At 38.7% G+C, this 13163-nt stretch overlaps 1 protein-coding gene across 1 annotated transcript in view; it reads right to left on the bottom strand.

The window, feature by feature from the left end:
* Positions 1-431: 431 nt before the first annotated feature.
* LOC136856904 (uncharacterized) overlaps positions 432-13163 on the bottom strand; it is a 92899-nt gene continuing 80167 nt past the window's right edge. Inside the window, exon 4 of the mRNA XM_068231043.1 lies at positions 432-2564. Coding sequence (XP_068087144.1) covers positions 684-2564 — 1881 coding nt within the window. The 3' untranslated portion in view covers positions 432-683. The remainder of the gene's footprint in view (positions 2565-13163) is intronic.

Genomic DNA, 13163 nt, shown 5'->3' with positions numbered 1-13163 from the left:
CGATTCGCCGCCTGAGCCATGAACGTTTTATTCACATGCGTACGTAGAAATAATTAGCGTAGAGACTGGTTTATGTTATCACAAGAAAGTGCACATCTCCCAAAGTGCATTAGCATAGACCAACATTATGTGTAGTGTACCATTACTGCAGTGCTTGTCCGCCTCCACAGCGTAACGGTTAGTGTTGTTAGCTGCCGTCCTCGGGTTCGATCCCCGGTACTACCAGACATTTAAGAATGGCAGGAGGGCTGGTATGTGGTTGAAACAGTACATGCAGATAACGGCCATTGGGGGTGCACCACCACGGGATGAGGACACGAGTTTACTTTACTTTACTACAGTGCTGCATCTTGAGCTTTACAGGTGCAAACTATCACAGGTTTTGATGACAGATTACTTTTATATAATCAAGGCAGGAAAATTATGCAGATTTTTATTTCTCCCCCAAATTTTGTTTGCTGGCAAAATTACATGGATAAATATGGTATTTAATTATATTTGCAGGAGTGCTGCCCTCATTTTCCCTGCTAAAATCTGCTATTGTTATAGTTCACTAACAAACAGAAATATTTTCTATAAAATATACTGATGGAATATTTCATTGTACTTTTAAAGTGAGAAAGCCTTTGAGAGAATGGACGGAAGTGTTACATTAGTATTTGGAGTCACTGACCCTGTTTGTTTTAAAGTGAGAATGCCTTTGAGAGAATGGACGGAAATGTTACATTAGTATTTGGAGTCATTAACCCTGTTTGGTCTGCTGGTGACATAGGGACAGGTACAGGGTTCAATTCTGTGTGGGTGGTGCTAGATTGCTGGTGAAGCATCTGAGATGCTGACAATGGGGTCATCTCCTGATGGGGAGGTACTAGCGCTAAAGAGGACACGAGGCTTCCATCTGGGGGGACGAGAGTCTCATTATTACAACACAAATTACCATCGATAGTGATGCTGTAGGGACGACGAGGCAGGAGGTTCATCCCGACGGGGTTCTTGTCTTCCGTAGTCACGCGCACATTATTACTGACGATGTTGTATGGCTGCAGACCATTTGCTGTTAAGTCTTCTGGAGGAACAAGAGTCTCACTTGCAAAAGAACTAGGTCCTGCAGTTTTACTCTGAGTGTTGTTTAAGTCCTGCACTTGCTCAAAGGTTGGCCTACAAACTTCAAATGAATACATACAAGGTAACTCATCGGTGGTGGGCAAAACGACACCTGAAGAGTGGATACGGAGGTGCTTGTTAAGGCTGTCCTGGTAACGGAAGGATTTGCGGCAGTTGTTACAGCGGAATGAACGGGACCCCGAGTGAATCTTAGAATGCTCTTCCAGTTCGGACTTCGAGCTCAATATTTTACTGCAGACGGCACAGAAGAGATCGTTCTGTTCCTTGTGCGACAGAGCGTGTTTGTTCAAGGCACTGCGTGTTGAACATTTTTTTGAGCACACTGTACATTCAAAGAGCCTCTCGCCCGTGTGAGAGCGCACGTGTTGGCGGAGAGTGTCAGGACGCACGAAAGTTTTCCCGCAGGCCGGGCAGCGATGAGGCCGCTCACCTGTGTGGGCGCGGCGGTGATAGATGACGGTGCTGCGCCCTGCAAAACGCTTGTGGCAGATGTTGCAGGAGTAACCTGGTTCGCTGTGTTCGCTCCTCATATGAGCATCAAGTTTTGACTCCGTCTTAAAAGTTCGGGCGCACTTCTTACACGCAAAGGGATCATCACTCTCCCCCTCAATTTCATTTTCATGAACTTTCATGTGTCTTACTAAGTGGTATTTCTGCATGAAACCCTTGCCACAAATTTCACATTGGTGCCATCTGTGTCCATAATGAGTGCCAGCAACATGGATCTTCAGCACTGTTTTAGTTGCAAAGAATTTGTGGCATATCTCACACTCATGAGCTTTCTCGTGCGACTTTATGTGCGTCCACAAAGCGTGCCGAGTTAAACTCTTCCCGCAAATCTCGCATACCGTACTCCTTTTCTCATCTATGGCTGCGTGGGTCTTTTTGTGGTGGTTCAACCCGGTCCTACCAACGAACGTTTTCTGGCATATTGGACATACGTATGGCTTGCTGCCTGTGTGAGTTCTAATGTGCTCTTCGAGATACTCCTTCCGCGAGAAAGACTTGCTACACACGTCGCAAACGAATATTTTACCCTTGTCCTTCAGATGAGTGTCTAGATGTTTGGTAAGAGCACTCTTAGCAGCAAAGCTCATCCCGCACTTGGCACAATGAAACGGACGCTCCCCTGTGTGTGTCCGAAGGTGCAGCTTCATCTGACTCGGTTTCCTAAAGCCCTTTTTGCAGTACTTACACCTTAATGTTCTGCCATCAGGATGGACGGCAAGGTGCTCCCGAAACAGCTGTCGAGTGGGAAATAGCTCCTTGCAGGTATAACAGGCTTGAGCAGTGGATGAAGACGATGTTTTTGTTGACTGGTTAACTGCCTGTATTTCTAAATCCCCCTCGGCATAAACAATGACTCCTTTTTCTTCCGAACGCATCTCAACTTCTTCAGTAGCATCAGCTTCCACAGAGTTCTCGACAGCCGGATCATTCTAGAAAAAAAAACGTAATGATTTCTCTTGCTTATCACATTAAATTAATAAGAGGAAGAAAATGTTCCAAAATTTGCAATAACTCACAACAACTTTCAGCATCACAAAATATCACTGGTAATATTAGATGGAGCTTTTGACAATATTTTCTGACAAGACGCTCTGTAGGTGCGGTTAGTTTGCAGTAGACAGGACGAGATTCGAGAAGACTGATAAGGACAGCCGAACGTCGTACAGACTTTGCTATGATAGTGGTCAACCTTCAGTAATGGGAAAGGCACTAAAAGAAGAAGAGTGGAGGGATCAGAAGTTAAAGACCGTTAAATCATGAGAAAAATTCTAGGACTAAGAACCAATCTTCATCTAATGGAGAAACCTACAAGCAAATCTCAGATACAATGTGCATGCAAAGAATCCAATTCCTGGGACAATAAATCACAATGTACCCGAACAGACTATCAAACAAAATCCTCACATTCCTGAGGAACAAGACTGAATTGGTATAAACAAACAGAAAAAGACCTTAAAGAATTAGGATTGCCAAAACTTCGGAATAGAGATGTTACACAAAAATGCGGTTTCAAGGAAGAAGAGAGAAAAACAACAGCTTACAGATGACTGGAGCACCGCAAATGCATTCGTTGAACATTTAAAGAGGAAAGCCGAGAAACATTGATTCTGCATGGTCCCAAGTGAAGAAGAAGAAGAAGAAGAAGAAGAAGAAGAAGAAGAAGAAGAAGAAGAAGAAGAAGAAGAAGGTTTCTATTTCTTTAAAAGGGACACATTTTACCAAAACCTTATGATATACACAGTTTTCCTTTGAACGAAATGAGTTCTACACACTGCAGGTCATAAAGCTTTGACAGCCATGGTTTAGGACGTAAACTTTCATCTTTCTCTGTCTATAATCACCACATAACAAGAAGTCGAGAAGCAACAATGGAACAGTATGAAGTTTAAAATGAAGAAAAGTGAGTGAGTGAGTTTCTGATGGCAACTAGGAAGAAAGAGTAACTGGTTGGAGGAGAAGAAAGTTTCAAACAGAGGAAGGCACATACATTTCTTGAAAGTGTTAGAAGCCCAACCTAGAGCAAGGAGAGAAAACATATCACAAGTGATGTCACAAACTGAAATGGAGGCCGATGACCTTAGATGTTAGGCCCCTTCAAACAACAAGCATCATAATCAAACTGAAGTGGTAGAACGTACACGACAGAAGGAAAAATGCCTTGATAAACATTGGGTCACAATCGCACTGTTCACGGGATAATGTGACATGACTGCTTGTACACATGGACACACATTTGTACATTCACTGACATCATCCTTGTAACTGATCAGTAAAATACCACTGTTGACAACTCTGACACTATAATGGAAATTTCAGAAATTTCCTCTAAAAGTGTCTTTCTTGCCAATTATTGAGCATAGTGTTCTTGATCCCAAGACCATAAACAATTTCACTGCTTTTGATTGTAGTTGTTGGCATTGTACTAAGGGTGTAAAGGAGACACTGTTTAAGTATCTGGTAAGATCCCAACTAGAGTATGGTTCCAGTATATGGGACCCACAATGAGGACTACTTCATATGTGAACTGGAAAAGGTCCAAAGGAATGCAGCACCGTTTGTTCTGGGTAACTTGCAACAAAAGAGTAGTGCTATGAAAATGTTGCAAACTTTGGGTTGGGAAGACTTGGGAGAAAGGAGACGAGCTGCACAACTACGAGGTATGTCCAACAACGGACCAACTATATTGTTATTAAGTTGTATGTTTTGAGCTGTTAGTGGAGAAATGGCGTGGAATGACTTTAGTAGATGAATAAGTTTGAGTGGAGTTTTTTAAAGTAGGAAAAATAACACAGGAATTCAAGAAGATAAATTGGGGCAAATATTCATTTACAGAAAGAGGAATTAGGGAACGGAAAAATTTATCAAGATATTTTTCCAAGTTCTTTGAAATTATTTAAGAGAAGACAAGGTAAAGATTGATAGCGAATGTGCCACCTGGGCAGATCAATGATGACTGGTTGCTTGATTAACTTTTGTAAGTTACCCTCCATTTCTCGAATAATTCTAGGGACACACACTTTTGTTGTGTTACATTACCATTAATGACTGGAAAGTGGACTGATCCCATATATTATTCAAGAATTTTTTTAAAAAAATGGAAGCATTTTGTTTACAGTTCCAGCTTAGTTTAAGTTTTCCAAGACTGTTGAAACTAAAGCAAGATTAATTACATCTTTCCTTTTTCAGGTATACTGTGTTAATAATTAAATGTTTTATTTCGCAAGTATTTCCTATTAGCATTTGGTGAGCTTATGGCTGCGAGCGCTCAGTAGAACTGTTTATTAGCTACAGCGATTATAACGAGAGCTCAGAGAGACTGAAAAGGGCATTGACAAATTGCAGAGAGCACGTTCAACAGTGAGTGACTTAGTGGATAAAATCCTCACCTTGTCCAGGCAACTGCCGGGCTGAGTGGCTCAGACGGTTAAGGCGCTGGCCTTCTGACCCCAACTTGGCAGGTTCGATCCTGGCTCAGTCCGGTGGTATTTGAAGGTGCTCAAATACGTCAGATTTACTGGCACGTAAAAAGAACTCCTACGGGACTAAATTCCTGCACCTCGGCGTCTCCAAAAACCGTAAAAGAGTAGTTATTGGGACGTAAAACAAATAACATTATTATTATTATTGTCCAGGCAACTGATAGAATAAAGTTAAACTGTGTCCATGGGAGAGCTGCAGCACAGGAACTGAAAGCTCGCTACCGATTGCAGGTCGCCTCTTAACAATGGAACAACAATAACGGAAATGAGAAATGCAACAATTGCGAAGAAGTCAAAGAACATGTTATCAGAGTAGTACCCTAGCACCTGAGAATCTTCCACCCAAAGAAAGTTTGGGGGGAGTTCTAGGGAGGTATCTGGTCCGTAGAGATGAATTATGGTCATGATGCTCCTTGCCTTGCCTGTTGACGAGATGGCAAGTGGAAGAGAAATAATGAATGAAAATGAAGTGCTCAAGCAAAAGTTCAGAACTGGAAGGACCCAAGTATTGATATCTATATCTATCTATCTATCTATCTATCTATCTATCTATCTATCTATCTATCTATCTATCTATCTATCTATCTATATATTGCTCAGAATTTTAAAAGGATGGTATTTCTGTATCAGTCGTGCCCACAGTAACAAGGAAATGCACTTGTCTGTCTGTCTGTCTGTCTGTCTGTCTGTCTGTCTGTCTGTCTGTCTGTCTGTCTGCATGTACACGCATCACGAGAAAACGGCTGAAGAGAATTTAATGAAAATCGGTGTACAAAGTCGGGTAATAAGCCGCTACAATCTAGACCATAAATAATTTTATTCACGCTGACTGAAATGGTAGTTTAGGGAAAGGCTTAACATTTAAATCTCAAATATTTATGTTATTAGTGGTCATATCTTAATGAAAATCGGTATACAAAGTCGGTGAATAAGTCGCTATAATCTAGGCCATAAATAATTTTACTCACGCTGAGTGAAATGGTACTTTAGGGCAAGGCCTAAAATTTAATTCTCAAATATTTGTTATTAATGGTCTTATATTAACGAAAATCGGTAGGGGAAATCGAGGAATAAGTCGCTACAATCTAGGTCATAAATAATTGTATTCACGCTGAGAAAAATGGTAGTTTAGCGGAAGGCCTAGAATCGAATTCTCAAATATTTATGTTATTAGCGGTCCTATCTTAATGAAAATCAGAATGCAAAGTCGGGGAATAAGTCGCTATAATCTAGGCCATAAATAATTTTATTCAAGCTGAATTAAATGGTAGTTTAGGGGTAGGCCTAAAATTTAATTCCCAAATAATTATGTTATTAGTGGTCGTATCGATAAATACTACATAACTCAAGTTATATAGTATTATATTTCTGATCATTTAAAGTTATATAGTATTATATTTCCGATCATTTATGTCTTATAAATTGTTATCCTACAGGCTATGATCAGATATATTCATGAATTTGGATGTTTGTTATTAAGTCCTTATCAGCGCCGAGTCACGAGAAAATAGGTAGACAGGATTTAATGAAATTCGGTATATAAAGTCGGAGAATAAGGAACTACAGTCGACGCTATAATTAATTTTATAAGACGCCCTAAGATCACTGAGTCATAAGAAAACTAAATGTGAAGGCCTACTATATAGAAAGCTCATAAAATTGATTAACAATAACATTACATTGACCACTGTTTTTTGTGATGTGCTTTATCTTTTGTTGCCACTCATCTCCGATATATAGGATTACTGCTCCGTACCGAGCATTTTTTTAAAATTTGCCTTACGTCGCACCGACACAGTTAGGTCTTGTGGCGACGATGGGATAGGAAAGGGCTATGAGTGTGAAGGAAGTGGCCTTGGCTTTAATTAAGGTATAGCCCCAACATTTGCCTGGAGTGAAAATGGGAATCCATGGAATAACATCTTCAAGGCTGCCGACAGTGGAGTTCGAATCCACTATCTCCTGGATGTAAGCTCACAGCTGCGCGCCCTTAACCACACGACCAACTCGCCTAGCCGTACCAGTGTAACAGTCTGCCTGAATATTGGCAGGAAGTGACTGGGGAGTTAGGTAACTTTCTTCTTTAGCATGCCATTCCTCTGTTTCATAGATTTGCCGATACTACTGGTATGTAACACACTGGTTCATCATAGCATTCGAGCTATTCAATCCCTACTCTGAGGCACTGATTGGAATGAGAAGTGTGCATATTTAACGAAATAATGGCAGAGAAGTGTTCACAGCTGTCTGCGCCCTGGTCATTCCAGCTCTGGAACTTGGGACTGTTACATCGGCACCTTAGTACTGTTCGTTAAATGTGAGAAAATGTGCAGTTTTTCATTTGATCGAGTATTTTATATGATAACATTGCTTTTAATCGCTACATTGCTACTGACGTTTTTGTAATGACCTATCTTGACTTTAGTTATGAAAACCACAAAGTCAGTCTTTCTGAAAATCCCATAGCGAAGCACGGGTACATCAGCTAGTATTACATAAATTTTGCTTTAACAAGTTCAAACCAACATGAAGTGATCCTAAAGTACAGTAATGAATTCCCTTATGCCAGCCGATGAGTGAAGAAACAACCAACCCTACCAAAGTTAGGTCTATTGTGCCGTTCCATTGTCCCGATTGCCAAAACACGGAGTTAAGATGTTCTGATTTGCCGTGAATAAAGTTTAAAAGTTCGTATTTTAAGCGTCAGAATGAAACAAGTGAGATGATACAAGCGCAACTCGAATCACAGTGGCCGTGACCAGTATAAAATGTATCATCGGAAATTGTTAGCATCAACAAAAGGAACAAGAGAGAACTGATTTTGAAAAAGACAGGCGAGAAGATCGGCAGAATCAACCTCTAGAAAAAGAAGTTATTGTGGAGTTAAAATAACAAATTTGTAGGTAGAAAAAGGAAGACATTCGGAGACATACTTCTGCGTAAAATATACAATAATATTTTAATACGTAATACGGAAAAGATATAAGATATATTATAGAATTTATCTTGGATGCTTGAAAGAAGAAGAGCAAGATTATAATCGGACCTGACTTGTAGAAGTAAAGAAAAGGTTTTGTTAGGGAACAGATTTTAAAATACGCAATCATATAAGATAAATACTATTGAATTAGAAGAACTTAAGTCGCGACAGTTATATCAGTAATCTGTATATAACTTTCAGATTGACATTATATTTGAGAATACAAAACCAGATAGTAGTACAAGAAGGCTTTGCATCTATCCAAATTATGTTATTAATATTGTCTTTGATTCTGCTTTCTTTGGATGCGCAAGAAACTGGCGTAAAGGATCTGTAAATCGAGCATGGGGTTGACGACTGATGGAGTCCAGCCGACATCACCGGCAGATGAGAGCTCATTTCCCGTAAATCCCAGATGACTGAGCCTATAACCAAAGGAGGACCAGTACAGCGGAAGATATAGCAGAACCAACACCAATCCTGGCAGCAGACGAACACAGAATAATATAAGTTGTCAAAAATGTTTTCAAATCATTTTATGTTTTCCTTTGTAGAAGGTAGTTGATGTATGTTTTATTTTGAAAAGACATAGGTCGTTATATCTTCGTGATATGGTTCAATAACATGTATTTCCACGCAAGTGATCCAAAAGTGACGTATTAAGGAAGTTGATAGGTAGTCTTCAGCATGATTTAAATACATCCTGGGAAGTGAACATGTAACAGTGAAGTGTTACGTTAGCGATATTCAGTTAATTTTAATAACTATTGCCAATGATAGGAACTAATTATGAGAATAGAATGTGTTGCATATTAATACCGAGTCGTAGGTTACCAAGTTCGTAAAGATTGATCATTTATTGTCAGTTATAAGTCAATACAGATTAAACAATGAACGCATATGGATAATTAAGGTACATATTGGCAGAGATATGAGATAGTTGTTGATCCATGAAATAATATTTTGGTTATATGTGACGCGAATTGAACTGTACGTTACATAGAATTAAATAATTAATACTGACGCAAAGTGCGGAATAAATATATGAAATAAATATGAGAAAGGAAGTGCGAAATGATGAAATAATGTTATGTGAGGGAAGGAATCGATGAATTATGATAAATGCGAAGAGATATGAGGAAGGATTTTCATATGTGAATGAATAAAGAGTAATTAACGCAAACTGTGGATCAATGGTAGATTGAGTGATAATAATGATGTTTACTTATTAAATAATCCATATCGCATGGTAAATGGCAACTTGGTATTGAACTTACGAGCTAATGATAGGTATTGGTCATCAAAAATACATATTATATATGTGGTCTAAGCTGAGTATAGCTAATATAACAGGTTGTTAGTTAGGATATACAATCTTAATGTCGTCTTAATAATATTCTATGATTAATGAGGACTTGGAATTTTCATCCGTGGTATTCCTTATTAACATATACTTGAATAATTGAATTTTTTGAGATGATAGACTATAATTGCAATCCAACTATGAAGCTACAGACTATTTTGGGCAATTTCACCTATTTCTAGAATTGATATTTAGTGATGATTACTTTAATTTAGAAAATATTATATGGTAGGTAGCCAGTGCAAGGTACACATAATTGAAACTGATCTTATTCTTGTACGTTTAATTTGTGACGACATATCAAAGCAATCATTCTTATATCAAAATATTTTATTATCAGTGTCATGATATTTTTAACATTTCAATCTGAATATCAAAATATTTTATTTTTTAACATTTTTATTTCTTGATAACTTAATACTTCAACATCAGAAGCCTAGTTTTAGAATATGTGAGAGGCAATTTTTGTTGAGAAAGATTAATTTTGGTTGACTATTTCCAATTTACGAAGGCTTATATGATGTGAATGATGTAATTTTAAAGTCACACGTTGAGGAAAAGCTGAGATGACTATTTTCTTTTTAATGATCATTATGACAATTTATATGAAATGAAGAGGTTATTGAGCAAATACTAAAAAAGTACATTCTCAATTTCGATAAGTATTTTGAGCCTCAAGCAAATATTTAATTTATCCATCATATTTAATATTTTTGAATACCGGTAAAAGATAGTAAGAATTAGTTCATTTTTATTATTTATAGATTATAGTACAGTACTTAAGTTAAGATCATGGTATTGCGAATATATATTTGCTGATTCTGCTGTTGACATATGATAGGAACATCCGTCAAATTTGTCTGGCATGAATGGAAGCGTTGCGTTGAATAAGTCTCATCTGAATTCACGTAAATTTTTTAAAAATATTTTGCTACAAACCCTGAGATGCTTACCGACCCTAACCGTGGACTTTTCTTGAACGTTACGAGATTTCGACTCGGAATGGCGCAGTACGGATATGCTGTACAGTGCTGTTGACAACTCTGTCCCCCGACTACAGGTATTATTGATGAACAACATGTGATATGTTGAGCATGTGCTATGCAGAACATCGTCTTCCTTAACCTCTCAACGTGGGACGACTTTCACTACTAGGCTACCCTGTGCTGCGGGAGGAGTAAAGCACCAAGCAGGCTTTTAGTTAATCAGGCGTAAGTGACAAGCGTTCGATAAATTTTACCAAAATTTTCAGTTTGTTATTATTGCATAAACACATGAACAGCATAATTTACTGGAATTACCAAAAGGTCAATGAAGTGGAGGAATCTTCTGATGCTTTAAAATCGAAGAAGAGGTATGGCTGAACCAAATATAGGAGTAGCTAGTATCCGGTTTTTTCAGAAATAAGATCTCAATGCGGTTTTCTGTACTATGCTCATTAACATGCATACTGCGAAAACTACATACATTTCCTCCACAGTAACCAGTACACATTCATTTACCCTCGATCGGAACGGAAATAAAATACCGTGTGACCGCATATGATGTTGAGCATAAATATCTGCCTACTCTACTATCATCTTCACGAACTCGACAGTAGAAAACAACTGAAAGTTTTTCACACAGGATATAAGCAGTTCACTGCAGCACTTTGAGACACATAATTGGCAGTAAACATTTCCCTTTGCTCTCTGTATTTATCCATGTCTTCTCACACAAACCCACCATAAATAACATTACGGCCGATATTTTCCCGTGTATCAAAAGCAACAGGAATGTCACGATCACTGCTCTCACTCACAAATTCTATATCCTAGTTCTTGTTTAACAAAACTGAACTTACCGTATCATCATTCGGTAAAACATTAATTTTCGAATTCACAATCAAAAGAAAACGGTTAGCTGCCACGATGTCAACAAGAGAACTTGTTCATTTTTCAGACTCGATATATCTAATTGATAAAAACTCGACAGATATATGCATCAAATGAAAGATCGATTCTCCGTCTATAGATATGTCTTATCATATTTGTAATAATTCAAGAACGATTCGCTAGATAGAAGCACAAAGCAGAATCTGCTACGCGCGTGCAATATACGTCACTCCGCGACAGAGAGTGTTGGGGAGTCTGCGTGCTGTGTACGGCACTCTACGTTGAGTGGTTAAACCCTGATTGTTATGCTAATTATTGCTTGTATATCGTATGAAGCGCCATACGTTAGTCATTTTGTGCACTTTGTTTGGTGTCAATAAAACCCCATGTCATGTTAATCAAATGTGTCAATTATTACCTCTCTACCTCCAGTAATCCATGAAATATTGCCTCATAAATTATTGTTAATGGACTTTTGGGTCATCCTGTACATCCACCACTACCTCAACTTTCTTTGTAAAGTGTGCGTACAGGCATCTTTCTAATTAGAAGAATACTTCGAGATAATAACTTAAGTCCTAACTGGTTTTGTTTGGCTTTAAACCTTCTCATAACACTTCTGAATCTGACTGAAATGAATTTTGAAATCAGGAGTGGTGTTGGAAACTGAGAAAGGTGTCAGGTCACAAATCTGGGATAATTATATGGATGACATCAAACTTTAAGCATTCTCCAAAACCAATCTAAAGGAGATTTTGAGGATTCATTTTCAAGAGGCATCTGTATGAAATTTGGAGTCGGCAAGTGTAGAATTCAGTGTATCGAAAAGAGAGACCCAGAGAGACCAGTAAATAAATTAACCACTCTCTGGAGTCTGATGAGATGTACGAATCTCAGAGTTCCACAAAGTACATTGGTAAACATTAAATAGAACTTACAAAATGAAATTGTGAGAAGACTCAAGTCCATCATGAAGACTTCCCTGAATTCACGCAACCTCTGTTTAGCTGTAACTACGCATCCTGTACCTCTCATCACATACCAGTTAGGTAACAAACATTGAGGCACTTAAACGAGTGACTCATGTTCATGTGGCCATCACTCAAAGAATTAATATTCCCAGAAAACTCAAAGGTCGTGAGATTGCTAGTTAAGGTAGCGAAAACAAAGGTCATCTCCGTACAGGCCATGAAGGACCCTGGAGGGGTGGAAGGTAAAGGCTTCCACCATCCGTAACCTCGGCACTTGTTGGGGGAAGAGTGGTTAGCTCTACGCCCGGCCGCCTTTGCCCCCAGGAATTAACCTGGTACTCATTTTTGGTGTAGGCTGACTGAACCTCAGGACAGTGTGCACCTCTGGAAGTGGAAATCTAATTTCTTAAATTTTACGACTTCCTGACGGGGAATCGAACCCACGTCCTTCCGGGTGAACCAAGCATACCTTTACCACCTCGGACAGGCAGCCCCTGCTGGTTAAGGTAGATAGAGAATATATGACACTACTTTATAAAATAATTTGAATGCTCTCAATTGCATAAAGTGATATGGTTGGCTGATAAGAGCTATACCTAGTGAATCTGAGTCACCTCAACGTAGCCATACTGGAGGAAATAACAACCACAGACCGAAAAGCTTTCATGAGAAATTTGCAGCTGAATGTAGTCAAAGAATGGTCAAATTAGAAATTAGATGAAATATGTGGTGAAGGATTCCAATGTTGCCACGCATGCAATATGGAGTAAGAAACAGTGAGAAATGTAACATTTGGCTGTTCAGTGCTGGTATACACAGACACGATCTCATTGATGGGATATTATACCGTGCAGTAGCTAT

Source organism: Anabrus simplex, chromosome 1 (assembly GCF_040414725.1).
Source record: "Anabrus simplex isolate iqAnaSimp1 chromosome 1, ASM4041472v1, whole genome shotgun sequence".
Taxonomy (NCBI): Eukaryota; Metazoa; Arthropoda; class Insecta; order Orthoptera; family Tettigoniidae; genus Anabrus; species Anabrus simplex.
Note: the sequence above shows the minus strand (reverse complement) of the source record. Positions and strands in the feature narration are given on the sequence as shown.